At 41.6% G+C, this 27,964-nt stretch overlaps 1 protein-coding gene across 1 annotated transcript in view; it reads left to right on the plus strand.

The window, feature by feature from the left end:
• Positions 1-27,964, plus strand: part of LOC134884195 (trichohyalin-like) — an 85,663-nt gene that overhangs the window by 18,363 nt on the left and 39,336 nt on the right. The window contains exons 5-8 of the mRNA XM_063912901.1: positions 1,565-1,804; positions 8,774-8,855; positions 22,956-23,125; positions 24,952-25,110. Of these exons, the coding sequence (XP_063768971.1) occupies positions 1,565-1,804; positions 8,774-8,855; positions 22,956-23,125; positions 24,952-25,110 (651 nt within the window). The remainder of the gene's footprint in view (positions 1-1,564; positions 1,805-8,773; positions 8,856-22,955; positions 23,126-24,951; positions 25,111-27,964) is intronic.

Here is a 27,964-nt window from a genome sequence, read left to right on the forward strand (position 1 = left end):
TTCCTTACATAAGACATGAACAAAGAAACTAATTCCTATCATTTTAGCCTATTCTTTAAGACTAGCCACACAATTAACTGACTTGTTAAGGTGATTTCTCTGCAGAGTGCTTGTTATTGTTTAGAAGGCTGTCTGAGAAGTGGAGTTTTTTCTTTTCTTTTTTACGATATTGGTTTGGCAGCTGTGCTGGAAGCGCTCCATGTGCAGCCAGGTTTAACAGGAAGCCGAGGCGTGTGTGATGAATTACCGGCATATCTCAGAGCCGCGGGTAACAAACATGGCGTCGCCGGCCGGGATTAAAAGGGAGAGTTTTTTTACGGCCTTCCCACACCTCCTTACAGGGTGTCACTAAATTATACCCACTGCTGTTTTACTGTCGTCTGTGGCTTATGGTTAAGACACGCGTAAATACACACAGCTTGCAGAAACGCACACACACATAAGCACGCATGCATGCATTTGTGCTTGTGGTAAACCTGGCCTGTTGGTTGTTTATGTGTGTGTTGGCTGGTTACTGTTTGTTTATGCTGCTTGTGAGTTGTCTCATTTGCACTGCAGCTAATTAGTGGTTGTGTGATTACACAGCCTAAGAGAAACAAGCGGAGTAACCGGAGCTTGTTCTGTTAATTATATTTTCAACAAATGTTGATATATCTTTTCATTCTGCCTGTGTTTCTGTTTAACTGGTACATCTGCAATGCAGATGCATGAATGGATCCTTTGGCACAGACTCGTGTACACACAGACTTAATAAAGATGATTGCCACAGAATCTCATCTCTGTTCGTTAGCAGTAAGCCAGGTTGTGTGTAACGCAGAGCATTCCCAGAGTCTGACGCCTATGAGGCCCAATTAAAACAAATGATATCCGTAACAATGGAGGAAAAGGCATGCATACGATGTTATCCCTTAGAATCTGTCAGTGTAGAAGGTTTTCATCTGTAATGATATGGGAATTACTAACATGGTTAAAGTGTTTCCTTTACATAACCCAGACTATTATCCTCTCGGTGACCCTGTGGCTCAGCTTTACAGTCTGACCCTGAACTGTCTCGTAACTAAATAAAAAAACGGTAGAATTCAAGTAAAAACTGCTGTTATATTTAGATATAAACATATCGGTCAGGGTATATGATAATCTACCATAGCTTCTTAAAGTTTTTTAAAAGATTGCTTGAATAAATGATTATTGCACAACGATTTAAAAATACATTGAAGACATACAGCACAAGGGTAATGAGACACATTGACTACCAGTTACTGTCTTCCTCTGAGAATCCTTAACATTTTACCTCCCTCCTGGCCCAGACTGCAGCCCAGTTCCTTGACAGCAGTGAGAGAAAAGTACAACAATGGTAACATACTCTGTCGGAAGTGTTCTCTTTGAACACTGAAGAAATTAGAAATATAAAGCAGCATTCAATAGAAATACTTTTAGCAGTTTTAAGGGATGCTGCCTTGCAATGGGCCTTTTGATGCCTCTGATTATTTTGACTTGTACTTCATTTGTTTTACATAATAATACATGTGACTGCTCTCACCTTGTTTCTGACTTTATCTCCAAGCTGAATGAAAGAGCGAGGGAACTTCAGGAGGAACTGAGGAGGAAAGAGGAGGAATGGAGGCCAAGAGAACACGAGCAGAGACTGAAATATGAAAAGGAGCATCAAAAAGCAGAAGAGAGGGGGAGGCAGGAGCAACATAAGAGAGGGGAGGAGTGGGTAAGGAAAGTGGATGAAGAAAGGAAGGCCCATGCTCAGGCTGTTAAACAGTGGGCCAAGAAGACAGCTACTCTAAAATCTGAGGTGAGTTGATATATGATCTATTGTTTATAACCAAACTTCTGCACAAGGGGTGATATGTGCACTCGGTCTGCATGTGAGATTATTTACTGGGGTCCCTCGTTTGAATTCTTGTGTGTGAAATGATACTCATTCCCCCTGAACTCAAAATATCACACCTTCATCCACAATTAAAAGATGACTAGAATCATTCAATTATCATTTTAATTGAGTTAATGTTTAAAAAAGTCTCTCCTCGTTTGAACTCAGAATATTTTCATTTCTTACTTTTTTGTCTGGAGGCTCTGAGTTAGAGACAACTTATATTTTACGATGCAGTTTTCCTAATTGAGCAGTTTGTTTACCTACAGCACGACAGAAGACAGCATATTCCCACGCACGCACGTACACGCACTTACGCAGACTTAGAAAAAGCAGCAAAACACTTCACCTTAATTCAGACCTCAGACACTCTCCTCCCCTCCACCCCCCTCCTTCCTTCCATCCTGCCATCTCGCCACAACCGCTCCAAATTAATCTGCAAAATATTGATTTGAGGAGCAAGGGGGTGGGGGTGGTGGGGGTGCACGATTGCGGCCGCATATTAATACGAACGGGCCGCTCTTCGTCTCTCCTCTATACTTTAAGATCCTCATATCTTCATAATTGATTAATGTTCCTTTGTGAAGTGGGGATGAATAATACATTAGTGGGCCTGCTGCACCCTCAGGCTGATGAGAAAATGTTTAATTTCAGTAAATGTAGCTCTCCCTCTCTTTCATTTTCCCTCTCTGGTTATTTGTGAGTGTTGGAGTGTGTTTGTGAGTTTTCACTCGCGAGCCGAAGACCAGAGGAGTGTTGTTGATTTGCTCCTTTCGTGTTTACTGTCGGCTCCAAGCGCATGTTAAGCATCACAAACAAAAGGCGGCATCTGCATTTGTGAATGAATAAATTGGTGGAATGAGCGCAGCATTGTTCCATTAACTCATAGAGCTGTTACAAGCTGTCTGCCCTCAGAAGAAGAAATCAGCCCTTTGGACATTTCTGCACCCGTCAGAATGCGCTGCGGACATCAGCTGCTACGTTATCCATCGGCAATCAGTGAAAGCATGCAAATGTATAAACCCTCCTGATGGGGACAAGAGGCTCTTCAGCAGCCTGGAAAGATGCCAGGAGGGTGACATATGTCTGTCGCTGTGACTGGCAGAGACTGGCTCTGGTTAACAATGCTAATTATGCTAAAGACGCGCTAATGATGATGATTAAGGGGTTTAAGAGCTACAGCATGGCATGTTGCGTGTGACAGGGTGGGGTGTCTGGCACCTGATGGTGAGCATCTGTGTAGCACAAATAAATGAAGCACACACACACACACACACACACACACACACACACACACACACACACACACACACACACACACACACACAGACACAGACATACAGGTCTCTCTTCATGCCTACTTAGCCTCGCTTCATTTTCATTTTGAACTTGTGCCAATGATGATCTATACACAGGCACAGCTTCATCCATTCACACAGAGCGCTAATTGAATAAATAATTCTTATCCGTTAACAAGCAGCCTAATTAGTTATGCTAATCAGCATAGATAACCCAATTAACCTCATAGAGTGTGTGTTTATGTGTGGGTGTGGATTTCTCTGCCTGAGAGCATTTCAGAGACACTTAAGAAAACACATTTGCCTAATTAATTCTAAATGACACAATCAAGCATTTATGGTTTTTTTCATGTCTTCATTGTTCTACTTTTGAATGCGAGATTAAAGGCTTTACACGCCAAAGAAATACATGGGATTGAATGCAACGCTGTTTTCTACGTATGAGAGGATGAATGTGTTTTATACACATTTCTGTATGCCTTCTGCCAGTTAGATCCACATGGACATGTATATTTTTACAACTATTATGGTAGTTTAAACAGAGTGTGTATTTTTTCAGGGAATGTCTGCCCGTTCCATTAGTTTATGTCCTTGGAAATACAATTTGGCCTCAAGTTCTCTCCGTTTATTTAAAACCTTCAGTCAGCGTTCCCATCCTAATAGTGAGCCGTGTTTCCTCTCGTTTAGCTTCACCACTCATTATCCGGGCCATGTGGAAGAGACAGTGTTTAGAGAGAGGGAGGGAAGGAGAAAATGAGAAAACGCCAGCTCAAAGCCCAAAGATAGAGGGAATGAATGAGTGACTGAAAGAGAAAGAATGTAGATTTTCTTTGAACCTAACCACAGCTTCTTGTGCTTCTAATGAATGCTGGGAAGCTAAGGGAGGGAGACACCCAGACAAGACTGTCTTTGTTGTGCCTGTGCAAGACAGAAAGTCACACACACACAGATAGACATACAGAGACAGGGAACACAACAGATTTATGTCTTACAGGAAGTCTCCCAGATTTGTGGTGTCGCACAACCGCCTGCCCCGAGTCAACTCCATGCTCTGGCTTTTAATTAACAGTCAGTCTAAGTTCATGCGTACACACTTGTATTTACTGGGTATTCATGTTCATGGGTGTATCTGTTTGGCTCTCTGGCATGACTGTGTGCACCTGTGTTTGCATAGGTGCACCAGTGTTTGCATATTCTTCAATTTAAACGTAACCTCTGAATGTTTTGACATGATAATAAGAGTTACAAGGTGTGTCGAACAAGTCTTACAACCACCTGTCAGCTTCATGTCTGTCTGTTTTTATTTGGATTACCTTTTTTAAAAATGATTATTATTACTATTACAGCTTAAGGCAGGAATACTCAAATTGCTCCGACCCGGGGCCACTCTGGCAAATCACGGGCAATTTATTTAAACACACGTGTGCAATACTTCTTTGAAATTCCTAGTTTTCTAATTAAACCTAATTTATTAAATAACCTGACTAATCAGCCCAAAAAATGGGCAGTTTTTATTATCATAGCTCTATTATTCTGTTTGGATTTTTTCATAAGCAATGTAGCACCTCATTCACATTAAAAGCACAAAAAAAATCACGTCGGAAATTAAAAAAACGCCCCCCCCGACCAAATTTGGCCCGTGGGTCGTAAATTAGGTATCACTGGTTTAATGGCTACCTTCAAAATTGCCTTATGGTGTTTTAAAAAAGGACTGAGGTATTAAATGCTGCACCGACATTAGCATTAGGTCATGGCACCTCCGCTAATGTGCTAATGGAATTCACAGTAGTGAGCTAAACTGTGCGGCTTACCGTCCAAAGCCTGCACTTTTGTAATGGGAAGACCAAACACTGGCTGCCGCGCAGGTCTCCAACAGGGGTGAGATGCTAATATTAGCTCGTGCTCACATTAGCTGAGTCATCTTCTCTGTGTCCTTGGCTTATTAACTGATTTAAGACTGATTAGATCAGTGTTGCAGCACACACACATGCACACCACATTTAAATATCAAAATGGAATTGCTTGACCAGTGAAAACTAGATTAATTCAAAATGTTTGCATCAAGGTGCGGGGAAAAGCGATGACTGTGCATATTTTTAATGCACCTTGCAGCATTTAAAGCCATTTATGACATTATCTAAAGCTCATGTTATGCAAACACGTTTTGCAAGTCAAAGCCACTTATGTTGAGAATACGTGATGTTCCTCTGCCTTGATTTGACTTCATGAGATCATCAGCATAGGTATTGATTTTGCACTCCATTTGGGGGAGTTTTATAAGCTAAAAAGTGTATTACCTATAATAACATGCAGTAACAGCATAATGATGTTGCGCTGTGTGTGCATGCCATGTGCTTTTCATGACAGATATGTAAATAGGGTTTAGGTAAGAGATTAAAATAGTGTTTGTTTTGTACATGGACACAGTGTTCATCCATTTACCCCGGTGCTTTTGTTTCAGCCCCCTACCTTCATCAAGCTTTGTCAAGGTTATGCAAACAGATTGGCCGTTGCTCTGTTCCTAACAAATGCCACAAATAGCTTTTCTTCTCTCTAGTCTCCAGAAACTGTCAAGAGAATGCTACTGGGTCAAATCTCCTGACAGCCTAACAGCGTGCTGGGTGATGTAAGTTTGGCCTAGAAACCTCCCACATCCTTATTCTTCCTTTGAGAAATCATTTTCTATTATGTCATTGTTGTGCACTCCTGTTTGAATGTGTTGCTCCGTTCTACTTTGAGCTATTTGATCAGCTCAGAACGCGGCGTTACACTTTCAGATAGTTGTTGTGGTAAACAAGAGGACGTTGTCTCGCTGTCTTACAGAGTTTGAAAGCGGAGTGCCAATTTTACTTGCTACTTTTTCATGGTAGATGTAAGGAAGTACTCAGCCACTGTAAAAATGTGTACGTTCCTGTGTGCTCATGTTCAAAACGGTTTGCTTCCACCTCTCTTTATGTGTGTGTCTGTGACAGTCTCCTCTCAAGATGTTAATTCCTCTCCTCCCCGTTGTTGTCATGCTAACACCAGCAGTGTCTGCTCCAGGGAGACGAAGACATATTGGTGTTAATGAAAAGCCCTCCTAAACTCTCCTCCCCGCATGAATGTTTAAACATGCTTGTCATAACATTCATTCGCTCACACATGACAGCTAGCATCTGCAGCTGCCTTGCTCGCCCTCAATATTTTATCATACCATCTCCCCTAACCCCAGACTAGCACAATGGCTGTGTGTTGGCAAACGGAATTATAATGACTGAAAACAGGCCGTGTACAGACTCACTACCAGCACAGGCCATACATAATGTATTCAGCTACACCACAGGCTTCATAATGGTTCAATTAGTCAATTTTAAATAAGAAAGAAAGGCCAAATGGTGGAAATGTGGAGATACATAGACATAAGAAGAAGAGGGGGATAAACAAAGAAGATGAAAGAAAGAAACAAACAAACCATCACCAAAATAAAAGGCGGTAGTTTGTAAAATATTGTGAAAGGAAGGACATAAAAGGAAGAGAAATCCTCAAGGCAATGTACTAAATTCCCTTACAAGCTTAAAACCTGCACTCGTTTGAATTGTTTTTGTTCTATTTGGATCAGTTGTAATGCAATCTGTGACCTTACTCATGTTGAAAGTACAGACAAAGACCTCAGGGCTCACAATGTTTCAATAAGTCAGTCTTAAAACAAAAGTAATGTAAGAGATTGAAAGGCCGAATGATGGAAATGCACCAAAACATAGAGAGAAAAGAGAACGAGATATACAAACAAGATGGAAAGAACGATGACAAAACAGAAATCAAACGTTTGTGAAGAAAGGAAAGAATAAACTGGGAAAGGAAAGAGAAATCCTCATGTATAGTTTTCTATTCAGAAGTCCCATAACACTGCAGGTCAGCGATTGTGATCTTGGTGGTTTTGACAGAAGTGGTTCACCATGGTAACGGTCGGCCGAACACCCCCGCACCCCTCCTCACTCCCCAACCATCCTCCAGCCTCTCTGCTCATTTGATTGGATGTACAATTGAAATGTCATGCCTCAGCAACACACATGCACACACACCAGCAAGCAGACTGAAACAAGTCAACGTGAGAGAAACCAGAGACAAATGAAACACACTCAGGGGGGAGGGGGAGAAGCTGAACTTGTTTCTGTGTAGTATTTCAGAATAAGGCAGAATATGTGAGTGTTTATCTGAAGTCGTAGTTAAACACTGTGTGGTGGACTTAGGCACATAGCATCAAAGCAGAGAGGCTTGTCATAGCAGCTGAATACAGAATCAAATGAATATTAATGTGGAACCAATTACCTCAGGGAAATGTTGTCTGTAGGTTAGCTTGGCTAACACACGTGTCTCACCTTTAGCAAAGTGGAAGCAGTGGGGGGGAAGCCTGGAGGCTGGACAGCGCTGATGTATTCGTTTTCCTCCTAACAAGCTTGTCTACCCCCTTCTAAAATAGAATTGTCCACCCCTCCCCTCTCCTTATTTCACCTAGATGCAAACTGCGGATGAAGAAAAATGAATTATGGAGAGAATAAATGATACAATTCTTCGACAATGCCTATGGCTAAGAGGAAGTTAATATTGTCTGACCACATTGTTTGTTTGCCAAGATTTCATAAGCAGCATTTATAAATGTGTTGCTTCAATATTGGCTAAAGGTGTTTTTTTTTCCATATCAGGCTTGGTTAAATAATAGAACTTCACGTAAGCAAATACACAGAAATTGACTTTTTAAGGTAGAAGCACATTTTCATTTGACTCCCCTTTCCCTGTGTGCAGCAGTTCTGAGTTTCTGTAGTGTGACCCTGTTGTTGTGTGAGCAGCTTAGTGGAGTGCAGCACTGATCTGTGCGGGTCTCTAGCTGCTGCCGATCTGCATAAGTGACTGTGGCACACTTAAAGCTGCTGGCTCCTTTAAGCCCCTTCTAAATCAGTGTTAAAGCCTTGATAATAGACCTCACTGGCCAATTGATTGGCCTTCATATGTTTACAGCTCACTTTAATTGCCTCAAAAATACCATTTATCAGCCATGTGTGTCCATGTTTGCATGTATGTGTGTGTGCAAGCATGCCTGTCCATCGACAAAAAGGCCTATTGATTTATCAGCATCTGGATTTGTCCCGTTCACCGTGCATAAAACCCCTGCGTATGTGCTGTTCAAAATGGGAAATGGCCCCATCGATTCTCTTAAGTTGGAGCCCAAATGCTAAAGATTTTTGGATAAGCTTTCTCATTATTTAAGCTGAAATCAATAGGGGAGAGCACGGGTCTAATGAATGAACGGGCCACAGATCAGATGGGGTGTTCTCATCCCTGGCCTGTCCTGGTCGATCTGCGTGTGTGTGTGTGTGTGTGTGTGTGTGTGTGTGTGTGTGTGTGTGTGTGTGAAAGAGAGAGAGACTGGAGGAAAGAGAAGACCCTTTTTATTTGGTTCTTACAAAAAAGCCCACCATAAGTCCACCTGTGTCTTTATTTCTTTCTGTTTATATGTCCCACTGCTGTTCAGTAACCTTATTTGTATGTGTTCCACATTGGTGTGTCCGAGCTATTCTTATTATTATTGAGCCGTTTCCCCCCCTTGTCTCTGTAGTTGGCGGTCAGCAGGAAGCAGGTGGAGCGACAGCAGAAGGAGCTGTCAGAGTCCCATCAGAAGGAGGAGGCGCTTCTCTCTGAGGAAGGAAAACACAACAAAAACATTCCTTGCATTCATGTGTGTCACTGTCATCCTCATTTAGCTGTGGTCTCCCCTCTCACCCTTAGCTTGACTCCTCCGCCTGAAAGGAATTATAAAAGAAATGAAAATTCATCATCTGGCCTCAGAAGGCCCAGTTTCCCCGGGGGGATCAGTGTAGTTTGATCTTGTCTTTTTTGCTTAGAACACATCCAAGGGGAGAATAAATTACTAAATAAACACACATACCTACTGCAAGTGATCATGGATTAAAAGCCGAATTACTCACAATACCCATTCGAGTCTAGAATGAACATACATTTGCATGGGAATATAAAATGTCGTGTGGCAGTGAAACCTAAAATGAAATGCACACACAGACACCAACTCACCCTCCCAACCACAACTCCTCTGGCTGCCTTTTTGCTTTTTCCACTTTTCATTCTTTCCACTCTTCTGAAATAGCAAACGATACAGAGCGGTGTTTGCCTTGGAAATTAAATTGTCATTGGCCCAGCGTCCAGATACTGTATACTGCCTTTGAGAAGGAAACTCCTAAGAGTTTCACAGTGTGTTTTAACTCAGGGAATCAGCTGCATTAATAAGCTACACATTAGCCTGAAGCCATTTAAAGTTGACAATACATTGATCAACTTTTCTAATTATTTGTGGTACTATTTCAAAAATATGATTAATCTGAATTGTATATGGGTCTTCTTTGCAAGGCTGCATGTCAACGGGAGTGAAAGTGGAATATTCATTCTTATTATAGTAATAGTTTAGTATGACTGTTTCTCTTTTGGAAAGAGGGATACTAACTATTCTTTGTAGACGATGTGTAACTTGTGCTTATCAACAATATCAGAGTTTTATAATAAAAATAATACATGCTAACAATATATCTCTCCCTGTCCCTTCCCCTCACTCCCCACGAAAGTGTCCCGCCTTTTTTCTACTCATAAATATGGAAGGCAAAAGATGATGAGATTCACGGACAAGAAAGGAATCAAAATCTATTGTTGCGTGTCCTTTTCCCCGTGTAAAGTTTGGATTAAATGTCACACATTAGCATGTGAACTTTTAAATGAGCTTGTTTGCTCTCCGCGGTGTGGGGCATGTAAATACCCATCCTGAGTATGGAACGGGGGATTGCTTAGCGGGAGCTAGGGGGTTCACAAGAATTGGGGAGTGTAGGACGTATTTGAGTGTGGCACCGGCAATTAGGGCCGCAGCGAGGGACCGGAGGACCAAACAGCTCTATTGACAGGCCGCGTCTGCTGCTCCACACCTGAAGTGGCAGCGAGTGGGAGGCGGGAAGGCTCCCCTATGGCTGTTACTTCTGGTGATTTGAGGGGAGATGATTGACAGGCACTCCCAAAATGAGATGATTGACGTTCACTGTCACTGTGAATCTACTTATGGGCAACTTGTGTGTGTGTGTGTGTGTGTGTGTGTGTGTGTGTGTGTGTGTGTGTGTGTGTGTGTGTGTGTGTGTGTGTGTGTGTGTGTGTGTGTGTGTGTGTGTGTGTGTGTGTGTGTGTGTGTGTGTGTGTGTGTGTGTGTGTGTGTGTGTGTGTGTGTGTAAACCTTTCTGGTATTGTTCATTCCAGTTTTTAGTTTTTACCTTTCTGAGATGACCCTATAACAAACACAAGCACACAGCATGAATATTTATTCAGAATGTGTCCGTAAAGTTTAAATAAGTCATGCAGAATCCTATATTTCTGCCTCCACATGATGGTTTGAATGTGTGTGCATGCATTTGTGTGTCTTGTAAGGTATTTGAGACTAACCAAACCCCGTATTTTTTTCATTGACTCTGATTCCCTTTGTTTTAAAATGCGAGGCTGCTTATTTATCGACGTAATTTCCTCTCAGTGAAGGGCTTGTGTCTGTAAAACACATTAAAATCATAACCCAATCTTTGCTAACCCAGGAGTAACGTTATTGTTCTATTATACTCTCCGAACAACAGCACCCCGGCCTGTTTATCAATCCAATATCTCATAATGTGCTCTCTGCCTGGTCATTTTGAATATAAAAAGATCTCTCACTGTTATTGTACCATATTTCCTATACTTAGTATGAATCTGTTGTTCTGACACGGATCTGACACATCCAATATGATATTTGATTAGTTGTCTTTTTTGTTGTTGTTTTTTATAGTCTCCAGGTGATATTGGCTACATGTGCAGAGGTGGTATTATGTTGGCTGTTTCATCTGGATATAAAAATGATTTAGGGTGTACTCAGCACGCAGTGTCATTGACTAGCTTTAATTTCACTGCAAGGGTGGACTTTATTACTGTGTGTGTTTGTGTGTGTGTGAGTGTGTGAGTGAGAGGGAATGAATGTTTCTGTGCATGTGTTTTTCATGCCACACCTTTATACGCACTTGTGCATATGTCTGTATATCTCTCCCGGCCTGCATCTTCAGCATATAATTTCCATGCAGTGTATGAATCATCTCCACCAACACGTGGAGCCGCTCACACACTCTGGACAAACCGGTGGTCCCGGTCCGAGAAACAGAGGGGGCTCCACTTTGCCGTGACAAACCTTACTTTTGATCAAATGCTACAGAGCCATAATCATGTTTGTGCCACTGAATTCTTTAACCTTTTCGTGACCCCGCTGAATGCCAGCGGCCCAATCACAGAACCTAATTGAATCTGCTCGGCGGCGCCCCCCCGACTGATGAAAAAATAAAATTGGAGGTGAAAAATGAGTACAGCAGCAGAGAGAGGGAGGGGATGCTGGTGGTGGAGGGGGGGGGTCGCACTGCAGATTTATAAATACACAGATGTGCTCACAAACGTACACACAGTCACACCTTTTCCAATCCTGCAGGAGAGTGGGGAAGAGAGAAAGAGGGAGAAAGAGAGGGAGAGGCTGGGCCCTGGCTTCTCATTACCCCCCCAGCCCATTCGGAGGATATTCCTATATGATAATCTGATTTATTTGCAATTTTCCTTTAAGCGGCTTAGTGTTTACCTCCAAGATTAATATATTTCTCTGTTATTAATATCAGACTGTAATTAGGAGTGATGTGTCTCGCTCCGTGCAGTTCCGTGGCCGCCAGGCAGCAAGCGGGATGAAACTCGCGCTGCGACTCTGATCCCGCTTCACAAGACAAAAAAAAGAGAAGGAGTTTTAAAAGGAGGAAAGACGCTGCAGGCTGGGGATGTAGAATTACAATCGCAGCGTACCTGCCTTTGTGTCTACGGCTGTGTGCATGCGGGAAGGTACCAATATGGGAGTGTGTATTTCTCCAGTTTATGTGCGCGTGTGTGTGTGTGTGTGTGACAGTGTGATGGTCCTCTCTGATTGATAAGGTGTCTGTGCAGGCTGCAGATTGCTCTTGCTGATTGCTTCTGAGAGCTCCAGCTGATTTATAATCAGAGCAGGATGAAGGATTGAGCCGTGGATTGCTTATCTGTTTAGCCCCCTCCCAACATAAACTGACAAATTATCATGTTGAACACACACACACACACACACACACACACACACACACACACACACACACACACAAGCACATGTGGAAAAAAACTTAATAACGTGGACCTCCTTATTAAACACACACACACACATACACACACACACACACACACACACACACACACACACACACACACACACACACACACACACACACACACACACACACACACACACACACTCTGGCCATACAGAACACAAGCGGGGTTATTCATTGGCACAGTCATATCTTCATGATTGCAATGAGTCAGTCTGATTTGTTTACATGTCAGTGTAAGATGTGTATAGGTCAAGTTAAGTTGCAATTAACTTGTTTAACACACTTGGAGTTTTCATTTGCTCCATAATCACGATCATAATCAAAGCACTTTATTTATCCCAGGGACATAGAGTTGTGGTGCAGTTGAAAGAATGAATGAATAAACAACAACATAAGAAGATAAAGTAATAATAAAGAGATCAAATAAAGAAAGATATTTATATAAAACAATCATTTCAAGTAAAATGTCTAATGAAAGAAAAATAAACAATATAAGATTTAACTAAACGTACAAAGTTAATGGAAAGTGCAATAAGGAAATTACAAATATTTAAATAAACATAAACAGTAAATGTCAAATAATAATTTAAAAAAAGACAAAACTAAATATGATCAAACAATACTATAAATTCTGCACCTTGATACTTATGATTACATACCTGATATCCAAATGCGTTTCTCTACTCGTGTCCCTAAAATTTAGGAAGGTGTTTTCGATAAAGAGGCTGGCATATTATGTGAGACCAACTCTGCTTGGCAAACCATAGTACAAGCCAGCAGGTTTAAATGCTGACAGGTTTAGTATGCCCTATGGCACTGTGTGTGTGTGTGTGTGTGTGTGTGTGTGTGTGTGTGTGTGTGTGTGTGTGTGTGTGTGTGTGTGTGTGTGTGTGTGTGTGTGTGTGTGTGTGTGTGTGTGTGTGTGTGTGTGTGTGTGTGTGTGTGTGTGTGTGTTTCTCCATCTCCACGTCTTTCTGTCTTCTTTCTCTTCCTTCCCTGTGTCTTTCTCTCTTTTCACCACAGTTGTTTGTAAATGCACAGTGACAGAATCACAAAAGAAGCACAATAACACAAAGTACAGGAACACTCGGCATAACACACACACACACACACACACACACACACACACACACACACACACACACACACACACACTGACGAATGGCAGCAATTAGATGGGGAAACCAAGCATGTGAGGACAGAGGAGCGCTGAGGGGCTGCAACCGCTGTATGGAACCGTTGTGTGTGGGTGTGTGTGTGTGTGTGTGTGTGTTTTTTGTTCATGTTTGTGTGTATTTGGAATCCTTCTAATGCACCATCCATCCGTCTAAATATCAACACTGTCTAATATGTCAGCGGACAGTGGCTTTGGTGAGGGTGCAATTTATCTTGGGGTGTGAACATTTGCAATCAAGGCCCAAATAAGAAAAGGACTGGATTACAGCATTATCAGTTTGCAACTTGAATCGGGACTAAAGCTGGAACACTGATTTTATACTTCTGTAAAATAAGATCAGGTCGAGGTACAGACCGAGAATGCTTTTCCCCTTGCTCAGGTTTCATGTCAGCCTGAGTTGTTTAACCCATCAGCCTTGAGACCTTGAGTTTCCCCAGTGCTGTTTACTCGCTTCCCATTGGACGAATAACCTCTTTACTCGCATTGTCACGTGCTGCCTCTGTTAACCTTTTCAGACACACTCCCACTTCCTGACTATAACCAAGCCTTCCTATCACTATTTCTTTTCCGCTGAGGATCGTGCCCCTGGACTCTCAGTTGATCAGCACAGCGCCACCGCGTGTTTCTGCTGTGAAATCATCTTCAACACGACTAACTGAATCCTTTTATTGGAAGTCCAAACAGGGATCATCTTATCGTTTAAATGTGGAGTGAATAAAAAACTAAAATAAATGCAGTCTCCATTAACAGTAGCTTGTAGGGTTGCAGATTTGGAATAAATAAATAATTGCAATTATTCTGTCTGATATCCAGTTGCAATATGAATGTTTTTTAGGCAGGGATTTATCTGCAGCTCCACAATACCTAACATGAAAAAGGTTCTTTAACACAAACTTAGCCTTTAACAAATATTGTAGCTTGGCTTTTAAAAAAATGACGGGATTGTGCAGAATATCCCGTGTCCTGCTTGCGATGATTCTTTCAGAACCGTGATTGGTCTCTGTGTTTTTCTCCTCTTTCTAGTATCAGCTCAGCCAGTCATGATGTGTTTAAACAATGTCATGTTAACACACTGTAGACACATAAGCAGCTATCCACATAACAAACATTTTAAAACAAACTCGTATTGCAAACACATGTGCCTTTTCCCGGACTTTACAGAGAGGCCTACATGAAATCCAAACATATGCCAGTTTTTTTTTGTTTAATCCCAGTCTTTGTGGAGCGTGTGATGTGTGTGTGAGCACATTTGTGTCGGTCTGTGTTATTAACGGTCTTCATGCCAACTTTTTACTGATTTATTCTCTCGCTGTGGGATTGTGCAGATTTTACAAGCAGGTGTGTGTAGATTTGTATTTATGACCTGTGGAGATGTGTGTTAGACACCACCGCTGATGAATTACTTCACTTCTGATTGCTCGCATCACAAATCATCCCCATATTATAACCCTTCTCATGCAAATCAGTAGGCACTGCGTGTGTGCACGAGCACGGCCTAGAGACAGGGCATGAACACATGTGTAAACACAATGATGCAAGCTGTTATTTACATATAATGTAAATGAAAGACTGAGTTCATATGCAGTATGTACTCCATGTATAGTATCTATGTTTGGGTATTATGAATGAGTAAGTATGTGTGTGTGGTAACCCCGTATCGCTGGCGAGCTCATTCCTCTCAGAAATCAAAGTTAAATGGGTCATCTATCATGAGAATATGTGACTGGGACACTTGTCTCTGCCATGCTCAGAGAGTGTGTGTGTGTGTGTGTGTGTGTGTGTGTGTGTGTGTGTGTGTGTGTGTGTGTGTGTGTGTGTGTGTGTGTGTGTGTGTGTGTGTGTGTGTGTGTGTGTGCGCAAATATGCACACAAATGAAAGGTGTGTGGTGCAGGGCAGCTGGTGTGTTCCTCTGCAGCTGTGTGTACCCTCCTGTGTGTGTGTGTGTGTGTGTGTGTGTGTGTATGTGGCGGCCACTTGTCTTTGCCTGCGCTATGATTAATGGTTTACATTGGGCTGTTCAGCCATGCATGTTTCTTGGTTTATCGTTTTTATGCTGTCTCCAATTAAAGCTCCATAACTTGAGTGATGGCTTCACGCCAGTGTCCATCAATAGAGGCCATCAGCGGCCTCATGCATTCAGGATATGGAAGCCACACACTAACTATTATCCTCTTGTGTCGGAGCCATTGGGCATTCTGTATGTGCAGGAATAATGCAGATGTATGTGCGCGCGTAGTGAAAAAATATCGACTTAATGATCTTGCCCATTTTACTAAAATCTTATCTTATAATATATGGAAGAAATTGTCAGTGTGGTCAAACAATACCACCTATTTAAATGTATCTTATCAATTTCAATCATTAAGTAATTAATTGTCTTGAACAAGTGGAATCTTCTCATATTAATGCCAAGTTGTCTCTTTATTTTTTATTATAAGAAAGGCACGATGATGATTACACAGAAATAGGTAGTCATTTTTTCTAGTGTGTGCATGCAGAATGTAAGATCTTTGTGTTTGTGTGTGTGTGTGTGTGTGTGTGTGTGTGTGTGTGTGTGTGTGTGTGTGTGTGTGCACGTGCAGGCCTCAGTCATGAAGAGGTTGGTGATGCATACATCTGGACGTGTGAGCTCGTCCGTGTGTGCACCACACGGCCGTGCACGCGCCGCGCAATATCATTTCACGCAATATTATTTCTCATATAGCTGTAATGACATTAGGCCGATATGTTGATTATACTGTCGGCAAACAGCAGCCTGCTGATTGGGTTAGCATATTACCCTATATCACATCTCTCCATTCATCCCTGTGTTTTTTTTATTGCCCTCATTTTTCCAAATCACTTCCCACTTCCCCACTTTCCTGGGCGAGGTTCCAGGCTATGCAAGCAGGTGATGTGGAGTAATATGATGATGGGAAGGCACAACAATACAAGGGAGGAAAAAACCGGAGAGCAGCTGTTGTTGTTAAAAGTCTGGATGTAGGACAAAGCCTAATCATAGGATAGCAAAGTGTTAACTAGTGTGCAAATTTAAGGGTAAATAAATATTTGAACACACTGACAAAGACACAAATGAGCACGCACAGGTAGTGTGTGGTGGCGTGTGGTCAGCAAGTATTTTAAATTGGGACGAAGTAAAGGCAGGTGTGCCGATTGGTAAATAAAAACATCATGTGATTTACTGAAGACCCAGAATGAGAAGGGGGGGCAGGAGGCAGACATATTTTTCAGAGGGGGGGACACTCAGATTGTTAGATTTCATTTGCAGCTGGGACATTGAGTGATGACGTCCGTGGTGTGTGTGTGTGTGTCTGTCTGTGTGTATGCACATAGAATACTCAAACACACACACATAAATATAACTATATATATAGTAGAGATGAGCAAATGTAAAAACACAACTCATGCGATTATTCTGACTGATATGCAGTTGAATAGGACTTGTGACTCTATGGGATGATGCTTTTACTTCATAACTCCGATGGTCAAGGTTAAATGTATCAGACAAAGATGTTTCTATGTATGTTGAATATGATATCCAGACCAGATCATCACAACAATACATTTTAAGTATTGTTTGGACCCACATCCCTTCTTTGAAACGATTACACCTCCTGCGTTTTGATGCCATATTGTGAATGTATCAATTATTCAGCCTTAAAATATATATAGTTGATTGCTCTAAGGATTGCTTGTGTATTTCTCATGTCAGTTCCCTCTTTAACATCAGCCTCTAAGCGGTAGTGGCAAAAATCTAAATCGCTATAAAACACACTACAGGAGTATAGATTTACCTCTCTTCTCCGTCTTCCTGGCCAACGTGTACACACAAACATACAGTCAAACACGGACTTCATTATAAACCAGCAGGAAACAAACGCCGTACAAAACACCACAGGGCAATATCTGGTGAAACAAAGACTTGTAGTCCTGTTAAAATAAGCACTGTGGAGATGGGAGATTTCACTGCAAATTACTAATGCGGTTATTCGATATTTGTACCACATGTGGATGAAATGATTTAGCCATGCATAGTGTACAGTAGGACACACAGGCAGTAAATGGAAAAAAGATAACAATAACAATAACTCACATCAGCCCCCCCTAATATATAGGCTGCTACACCATGTCATGGCTATATGACACTCGGAGAAAAATGAACCGTGGTTATCTGGAAATTAAAAAAAGGGACTGATTTAATATTCAGCAGTGGTGGAAGGGGCTGGGGGGGAAGGGAAAGAAGGTGGACTTATGGATGGGGATGGAGATAGGGGGAAGGGGAGTGGGGTGGAGGAGATGAAGAAGGAGGAAATTAATCAGTGGTATCATCTCCATGAGAGTTTGGCTAACCAGCGACCTCAGCGCTTTAGTCAGCCAATGGGGGAGCTTCTAATGGCGCCGCTGCCATAACAAACCAACCCTCCAAATCTACATGCATATATATTTACACACAAACATCGTCAGACATCACTCAATGATTGTGTGTGTCCACCCATTCTGAATATGTATGGGCAATACCACTAATGTCTATATTGTGTGTAGAATTCATCATTTCATATCGTGGCAGCAATCTAGACAATCAGTGTCTAATTCTTAGCCATTTTGTCTTCTTATGAGGGTAATCCCCTGCATTGTCCCTCAGAATTTGATTCATTGTCATTTTTCCCTATAGAAGATCTTGATTGACTACCATACACATGTTATTGCTTTGTCCACACTTGATGACGGTGAATGAATATTAACCCCTGACTGTGTTACAGGCCCAGACCAAAATGGAGTCTTTGAGGGGCGAGCTCAGTGCTTTATTTGAGAGAAGGATGGAAGAGAAAGAGGAAAGAAATACCCACCTAACTGAAGAGCTGAATACAGCAAGACTCAAGGTAGGACACGAACCCAAACGGCTTATGTTTAATATTTAGCTAAAAGACAGTTTCTTTTCCTCGTTACACATTTTTTAATACATGTATCCTGTTGATAGACTGGCAAAATCCTTATTTCTTCTTACCCAATAATGTATGCTGAAAACACCCACACTCGCATGTATAATTTCAAAAAGCGTTGGAGCAAATTATGTGTAGCTTTGGCTAACATTACTGGTTGAACCCTGGGATTCTGTGAGCTAATTTAAGTATGCCATCATAGCGCTTCAATATGTTTTCCACCCACTTGTTTTATGCCCTTTCAATTATACAGATTACCAAAGCAGCTCGAGCTTATTGAGCTGTACTTTGGATTCACAGGCACAGCGGCCCATTGAGGCACAAGCACCGAGTGAAACACACACGCAAACACACAAGTACACACGGCCGCATGATATGCATATCATTACGCTTTTGATCGAATGCCAAAGTTTCCCTGAGAAAGACATCAGAGTGAAATGGAGCGTGCATGTACACAACACCTGTAGGATGTGTGTGTGTGTGGGTGCCTGAGAGAGGCAGCTGTGAAATCTGCACCTGTTTAATTGAATTAGCCTCGTTAATGTATTCACACCGGCTGCCAAAAAAGCACGCCCTTAACGAGCTCGTTAGACCAATTAGTTAATTAATTGTCTGTATAGCAGAAGCTTCCCAAAGAGCTGCGTCTTCATTATCGGATGGCTGGCGCCTGTTGGATCATTCAATGAGAGCTGATAATGCATTGCTGTCACACTCATGACTGTGTGTGTGTGTGTCCTGAAATGTCACCTATATATGTCTGTATAAACTGTACTGCAGACACCATGGATGTTGTGTATATGCTTTTATCTGTCTATGCTCGGAATATTGCGCCCCGTATCAGTGTGCATATTGCTGTGAAAGGTTATGTGGGGGCCGCCACTCCCACAGGTAAAGACAGAGCAGTCCTCCTAGCCACTTTCTAATCTCTCTTTTATTAGAAGTTAATATCTCGCCTGCTCTTTCTCACTGCACACTCCCACCTGCTTAGAAACGGCCCCGCTCCATCTTTTTAATTCAATTATATTAGCCACCCTCTCTCTCTCTCTCAATGTGCCCATAACTCTGCAACTCACATCTCTCACTCTCACTCTCAATCTCTCTTTTTTCTTTTCCGTCTCTTCCCATCTCACCCCTCCTTCTTTTGTCCTCAAATTTTCCATTTCTATTCGTAATCCTAGATGGAGGATAGACTTTGGCCAATCAAGGATTTGCGCAATCCGTTCTCCCTTTTTCTCCTCTCCTCCGCCTCGGTGGCTAAAAACACATGATGGTTAGGAGGAAAGGATAAACGGAAAGAAGACAGGACGAGGAGAATTTAGGAGGAGGCGGGGGGGCAGGAGCGGAGGGGGACACCACAGGGGTGAAACCTTAATTGCTAAAGTAATGAGACTTGATCAGATCTCAATAGGGACTCTCCTAATATGAAGGTCCGAGGCTTAAGCACTAATTTGAAATAAAATCACAAATCTGATATTCTGTCGCCGGGACTTCAAGCCAGGTTCCTATACTCCCCCACTGGAGAATCTAAACTCCACACAGACCACATGGGAAGTTTTAATCATCTCTGATGGTGGCAGATTTGGAGATGAGAAAAGTCTCCCGTAATGTATTCATTATGTAACAATATGAGGGAGTTCTCAAAGTCACTGGCGTAAAGACCTTGGGATATCAGAGGGATTTTGACAGACACTATGATCTTCAACTAGCTGCCTATGGATAAATAGCAGTGACCATACAGGGAGGAGGATTGTGGAGAGTCTAATCTCTTTCCCACTGTTTTGTCTGACTATCCAACAAATGTCAAAAAGCCCAAAACCCTTTAAAAAGAACATTGATTTCAGGGTTTGGTCCTCACAATTGCTCAAGCTTATATTTTGAATTTCATATCCTTCAAGTAAAAAAAAAGGTAGTGATATAGATTGATGGTAGCAATAAAGGGGTTTATGTAATATTTAAATATATAGAATATAATGTCTGTTGCTTATGAACTATTAACATAATTCATTGTCATAACTAAGTACAATAAAACAGATTCAGTGGCTGAGTTTTAGGAGATAGCATTGCTTTGTTTAACAGTAATGATGCATAGAATATGTGCTCCTTTCTTAGTAATAATTATTCATCAAGTCCCTCTTGCACTATAGACGGGTTAACATACAGACTTTTACCAAACTATTGAAATGTCTTGGACCTGGCTGAAGCGCTGCACTTCACACTTATTGTCTCAGTCCTGTGAAACTTATTTTATTTCCCTACAGTCACACTGAACTTCGTGGCGTATCCAGATAAAAAGAGTCATTTTAATTCAGTGTCGCAATAACGGCTGCCCCATTGCTTATAATTGTTACCATCCATTAGCCATGCTCTAGATGAGTTAACTGCATAAAAGACCACCTTTAGCTCCATGTTACAAAAGGTTGGATGATGTATATACCGCAGCGTGTGTGGGGGAGGCAAGGAGGGGGTGGGTGGGGGGGGCTGTGTCTGTGCCAAGATAGAACCACAGTGTATCTGAAAGTAGGAAGACACTGTACTGTACACAACCATATATATTGCAATATACATATTATTTATTCTAGCACAATTTGCAAGTTTTTACATTTTTTTTTTTATTCAATTTTATTATTGTTTAAACTTTTATTGGACATTTTACTTCTTTTTATATATATATTTATATATATATATATATTGAAATGTATTTAATTGCACATTCTTACTTTAACTTCTTACGTTTGTTATAAATATTTTAATTATATTTTTTATTTACCTTTTATTTAATTCATTATTGAATTGAGCTTTGGTTCCAAACCCAATTTTGCTCAGAAAAAATATATATTTACATTCACATTCTGATTTATAACTCGTGCAAATCTTGCGTACGGAATTACAATATATTCAATTGTAATTCCTCTATGAGGATACATATCGTACGGCCAAATTCTTGCAGATACACAACCCTGATGTATACATAAGTGTGTTTGCGTGTGTGTCACTATGTCTGCCTCCTACTAATCTAACACAGGACTCAGATAACACAGTGCTAATGAAAAGGGGCTTTGATTTGCGTGGTGGTTTTGAACCGCAGGCCCACACACACTCGCAGTCATGCACGGGGTGAAGAGTTCAACCTCTGTCTGCCTCCTTAGAAATAACCCCGGTCTCTCCTGATAATTACTCAAGCACTCATTCATGTACAGTCACACGCAAAAGTCATTTTCTTGTACATTCGTATAAATATTAGTTTAATTTTGTGTGGTGATGAGTAACAATTCAATTTGTAGAGTTGATGATAAGAGTAATTGATGCGTCAGTTCTACTATATAGATCACGTTACAATGGTTTGACTGGAGTTTGAACATTTGTCAAACTAAATATCACAGACCAGTGCACCTCACACAACACACGATAGAGTTTTTGTTCTCATGGAATTATCTTTAGTACATCTGCCAACAACATGTTTGGACAGACTCCCCACTGCTGCACACGGGAGACCATTACAAAGATGTTTGGCGCACAATATATTCTTATTCTAATCCAAGATAGTTTCAAGTGTGCACAGGAACTGGAATGGTCCCAGAACAAGCAAAGAGGTGTGTTTAGAAGTGCACAGCGTAAATACTTAAAAGTGAAAAAAATATCAATACAGTCATGCATAAGTAACCGTAATGTAAAATGTATGAAAAAGCTATTAGCGTTGACATGAAACCATCATTTAACTGGGTCATCTTGACAATTATTCAGGCTTGGTGATAGCAGCAGCTCTATCCTGCTCTCCCGAGGAGGCATGGGACCTGTATTCCGTCCCAAATCCTTTCTATTAACGGTCATTTCGCAATAATCCTCAGAAACATGGTTTTGTACCTTGCATTTCTACTTTCCTTTTGCTGTAACAATATACATTTTCCTGAAAGGATTTCTATTTTGATTGCATCATCTTGCCGTGATCCTAGTTTTTAGTTTCCTGTTTTATTTCTATCTCTATCATGTCTGTTCTTACTTCCTGCGTGTTTTCCCGCTGGTTTGATTGTCTGTCCTGGCCTTATTAGTTTCACCTGTTCCCCATCAGCCTGCAACCACCTGACCTCCTGCACACCTGCACTGCATCCCCTCATTAGCTCTGCCTGAATTAAAGTCCTGGTGTGTGTGTGTGTGTGTGTGTGTATGTGTGTGTGTGTGTGTGTGTGTGTGTGTGTGTGTGTGTGTGTGTGTGTGTGTGTGTGTGTGTGTGTGTGTGTGTGTGTGTGTGTGTGTGTGTGTGTGTGTGTGTGTGTGTGTGTGTGTGTGTGTGTGTGTGTGTGTGTGTGTGTGTGTGTGTGTGTGTGTGTGTGTGTGTGTGTGTGTGTGTGTGTGTGTGTGTGTGTGTGTGTGTGTGTGTGTGTGTGTGTGTGTGTGTGTGTGTGTGTGTGTGTGTGTGTGTGTGTGTGTGTGTGTGTGTGTGTGTTAGATGAAGGAGCGAGAGGAGCACATGAGGTTCCTGGGCCAGGATGTGGTTGGTCTGCGAGCCACACAGGACTCTCTGAAGGGAACCTTGGCTCTGAAGGAGAAACACACGCAACAGCTGCTCCACGACAACACACACCTCAAAGAAAGCCAGGCCTCACTGCAGAGCAAAGTAGGTAACACACACACTCTCTCTTTCTCTCTCTCTCTCTCTCTCTCTCTCACTCACACACTCTCACACTCACACACACACAAGGGGAACTCTTCTTAAATAAGGAACCGAATTGGGCAACCTTCCTCTAAATCAAATCCAGTCAGGTACAATGGGGAATTCTCTTCATTTTTTACTTCCTTCACAGTTAATCATCCGTCCTTCTTCCCCCACCTCCTCTGCCTCCCCCCTCTCGCCCTCTCTCCATATTTAATAACTCATCGCCACCATCTTAGCTCCGCAGAGGGTTGTACAATAAAGAACCATGTTCGTGTGAATCTCACTTAGCAGAGAGAGTGGCGGAGGGGTTAAATGTTTTGGTTTATTTCTTTTGTCTTTTATCTTTATATCATTCTTCCTTGATTTCTTGTCTTTCCTCTCTCATCTCCCTTGTCCAATCTCACCCTCGCCCCGATGAGAACCAATGGTAATGCATGGGAACATTAAAGAGTCATACGCATGATGAATGGAATGGCCTTTAGGTTTCTCTCGTTGTCCTTTTCCTCTCGTTCTCTAATTTCCTCCCTCTCTCAGTCCACCACTCACTGTATTTCTTTCTCCTTATTTTCCTCGTCCTCTCGCCCCTCTAGGTATATCAGCACCGAGCGTGGCGGTGATGTGTTTTAAGCTTAAATTAACCCATTTACTGTGTCCTTGACCAAGCCAAGTCATTCATCTGCTGTGTTTCAGAGGTGCGGGTGCCCGGCAGCCATCTAAATAAAGTATATTCAACATAAAGTGTGTTACTTGACTTCGAGAACACTTGAAAGACTCTCTTAGATGCCTTTACTTTTCTAACACTAAATGAATTTCCATGTTACCTCACTGACATCATTGATGTATTCCGGAGGAGGCAAGCTGATTGAATGCAAGTATTTTATCGTATTTCCCAAGTACTCGAGCGCACTTTGCATTCTGTGTCACAAGTAGAAAAAGTTGGTTTCCATGATCTTTTACTGATCTAATGTTTGTGTATATCAGTCCATATTGTTCTGACTTAACAAGGAGTTACAAAGTTCACAATTTAAGGAATATTTCAAGTGCTCGTGCTGCTTTACCCTGGGTTCTTCTTTTTCTTGCAAAAAAGAAAATTCCTTATGAATGAAACTAAATTGGTATTTTAAAAGTGTCATTCATAATGTTCTATGCCTATTGCTTCCAACATGTTTGCATTTTCTCTAAAACCGTGTTATTTAAAGCACAAACAAATCTCAGGCATGCTACTCATTTGTGCTAAGGTGTTTTATGCAGATGTGTTCTAAAAGTAATACTCAAGCTAAAGCGTGGTGTGTGTACATAGGATTTGCAGCATTATTAACCTGTAGTACAGCTGCGTTAAAGAAATGTGCTTCTTTCCAAGGACCAATGCTAACAATAGCATAGGCTTTTTTCTGATGTGGAGCTCAAAGGGAAAAGGACCACTGCTCTCAGCATGCCTTGTCCTTAGGTATAAGAATCACTACAGTTTGTGTCCTACGACTTTATGATGTGTAGTCAAGTTGTTTTATTGGTCCTGAGTCAAAGAGGTAACTGTATGGTTCCCCTGCCTGGCACAAAGCCTTTATGGTGTGCCTTTTCACCGCTATGGAGACAGAAGGATGTCAAACTTCCCCTAAATGTCACCTTCAAGTCCTTCTCCTGCTTGGATCTTGTAACGGTTTGTCCGTTCTTCTCTTTGTGTGCCTCTCCTCCTCTGCTCTCACTACAATAACCGTCCCTCTCACTGCGTTTGGAGCTGGTTAGCAGCACACACATACAGTACTTATTCTTCATCTTTCTGCCCCCAGTTACAAACAACAAGTGAAACCCTGGATCAAACCAAGAAGAGTCTGGACACAGAACGACAGCAGAGGCAGCAGATCCCAGAGCAGTTGCACCATGCCAACAAAGAGATGCAGTGTATGCAGCAGGAGCTAACACATGCACGTCACACCACTGAAAAAAAGGTAATTGGTTTCTTCCTCAAGGTTTTTATTCAAATACTAAATCAGAAAACGTTGTTATTCTATTGCCACCCTTGCATGTTCTAGTTTCAGACGAGCACATTTGACTTCCCTGTTGTCGGCCATGTATTGTTGACACTCACATTATCAGCAAGTTTGTTTCCTCACAAGGTCACGAAACATTCTGTACACCGAGTGGACAATGTCAGGAAGACACGGTTAAAGAGAAATGTTCCACAGCATGGAGATGAAATATAATATTCACTTTAATGTAATGCATTGTCTTTCCCCACAATGGGGCTGATAAGAAAGGTCGCGCAGGTGAGGGATTCATTTAAATATTCAATTTTCAAATGTAATATTCACTGTGACAGGCATTGTCTATTCCTACAATGGTCCTGATAATAAGGTTTGAGATAATGGGTAATGGGATGTTCTGATATTTAGAGCCTTATTAAAAACACACTTTTGACGAACTTGTCATACATTTGGATTGTTCTGCAGGAATTAGATTCTCTTCCCAAGCTAGGACTTACTCAAACATCACATATGGTTTATTGCTTGTTAGACTTCTTTTTATGCCCTGCCCTTTTTGTGATATACCCAAAGCATATGTTAGCGCTCAGTGGTTTTTAATTTAACCTTCAAATAACCAGGTTGGAAAGATATTTTTCACTAAGCCATCTGTGAATTTTAAGGGGCTTGGATTTGTAAAAGAAAAGCAGCACACAGGATACAGTTCATGCAGCTCACTGACTGAATATTTCTGCGGGTTAGACTAAGGGTCAGGATTTAGTTGGCTTTCACTGAAGCTATTGTTACAGCAGTCTCACAGTTTATAGCGCACTCATTTATAAGACCTACATCCTTTGTTGCTCATGTTATATGACAGCAAATGGGCTTTGATAAAGTAACACATTTTAATTAAACATTTTAGCGCATATGTTTGACCTCTGGTGAAATGAAATTATCCTGCAGAATAGCATGAGGATTTCACAAGGCTAATGTACAACCATGCAAGATGGTCAAATCCTTATTTATCCTTGGTATATAATTAGCTATATGTTATGTATGCATGCACGTGTACTGTATTTGTGTGTGTGTGAAGTTGTGTGTTTCATGTTTGGATTGCTTAAGCCATCAGATGGACCATTACACTCTGTCCAGGGATCTGGTTTCTGCTCCACATCTGGCCCTGCTTTATGCAGCAAAATGCTCCTTCTCTGATCTATTACAAGCTCGCTCTCTCTCTCTTTCACATACACACACACACACACACACACACACACACACACACGTACACACACACACACACACACACACGTACACATGTACACTTCACTCCATTTCTGTACGGACAGTGGTAGCAAGAGAGTGTGCTGCTCCCACTTGAATCCACTGTAAGTGAAGCTGAGAGAACTTTTGTGCTAAGTATTTTCCTCTGCAGCGCTAAATGTCACATTAGCACAGCTGAACAAATACTGTCAACACCCTCTCCTTCACGTGAAATGTGCTCTCACTATGGAGGAAAAATGGGAAAGTGGTTTGCTTTTTCTGGAAAGAACGAGTAGTCCACTCACTTTTAGTTTTTATATCACATTCAATGAAACTGCTTGAAAGAAAAGGGGGTTTAAAGTATGACGAATCATTGGTTTTGAGTTAAATTCCTATGTCTTCCTAATCCCTTCATTCATTATTTATCTGTATCTTTTTACGTGTTCTCCGTCTCTATTTCTCTCACTAACTTCACACACATTGTCATCACACAAGTGGCCACATGTTGCCGTAGTTGTAACATGTGTTTTAACTGTTCCAAACTCCCCCATTGTGGACCTTGAAAGTAGTGAAGCTATTAACATGACGAGGGGCTTTGTCTCCGAGATGATCCGCTTCATCTGAGAACCTAAAGTCACTTAGTTGCACGGTTCTCTGGAGGCTCCTCTTTTAAATGTGTAGGTCGTAAATGTATACAGGAGGAGGGGGGGTGGGGGGATAGAGGGAGATGTATGGATGGATTTAGTGTGAGAAACTTGGAAAGGGGAGGTTGCAGGAGGTAGGGAGGAGGGGAAGTTGAGATAAGGGGAGATAGACAATGGGTTGAGATTTTAAGTCAGAACAGACTGGAATTATTATATAGCCACCACATTTTATTGTTACCATTGCATTTTTTTTTAGGAAGTTTTCAGCTTTTTTTAAAAACAGAACAGCTTTGGCATTTGAAGGTTAAGGACTCTAAGTGATGGTTCACTCAGACCCATCACAATCCATTTACAATTGTCTGATTCAGGGGGTGATCAATGATTCAATCTGCATGAGATGTTTCAAAGGGGAAAAAAACATTTGTTGTTCCATCTTGTGAGAGTTTGTTGTGTTGCTCATTTTCAATTCAATGTGCTTAAGATAAGATGCAGCGTGACAACAGGATCTGTGAATGTTAGTTAAATTTGACACTCCAGCACAGTGTGTCTCCCTCCATCCCTACGGGCGGGCCTGCAGTTTGAAAAGTATGCACTCATAGTTCTTCTATAAAGTGCATTATGTGTAAGAATCCAAATGATTTGAAATTGGCAAAGGGTGGCTGGGGGCAGGTAGCAAACACAGCGTTGAGGAGGCAGGGATGTACAGTGGAAGGTTGCTGAAAGCTTCAAAGTTGGACAAACATCGGTCCCACTCACAATGCTTCACAACCATCAGAATGGCTTACTGATTTTTTCTCTTTCCTAGCTTTCCCTCTTGATCTCTCTTATTGCTCATTTCTTTTCTTGCCTTGCCACTTCTCCCTTTCATCCCCCGTCACCACCCCCCCACCCGACTGTTCAAATATTATTTCTCCCCCTCCTGTCGTCCTCTCCCCCCT

Source organism: Eleginops maclovinus, chromosome 21 (assembly GCF_036324505.1).
Source record: "Eleginops maclovinus isolate JMC-PN-2008 ecotype Puerto Natales chromosome 21, JC_Emac_rtc_rv5, whole genome shotgun sequence".
In the NCBI taxonomy this organism is placed as follows: domain Eukaryota; kingdom Metazoa; phylum Chordata; class Actinopteri; order Perciformes; family Eleginopidae; genus Eleginops; species Eleginops maclovinus.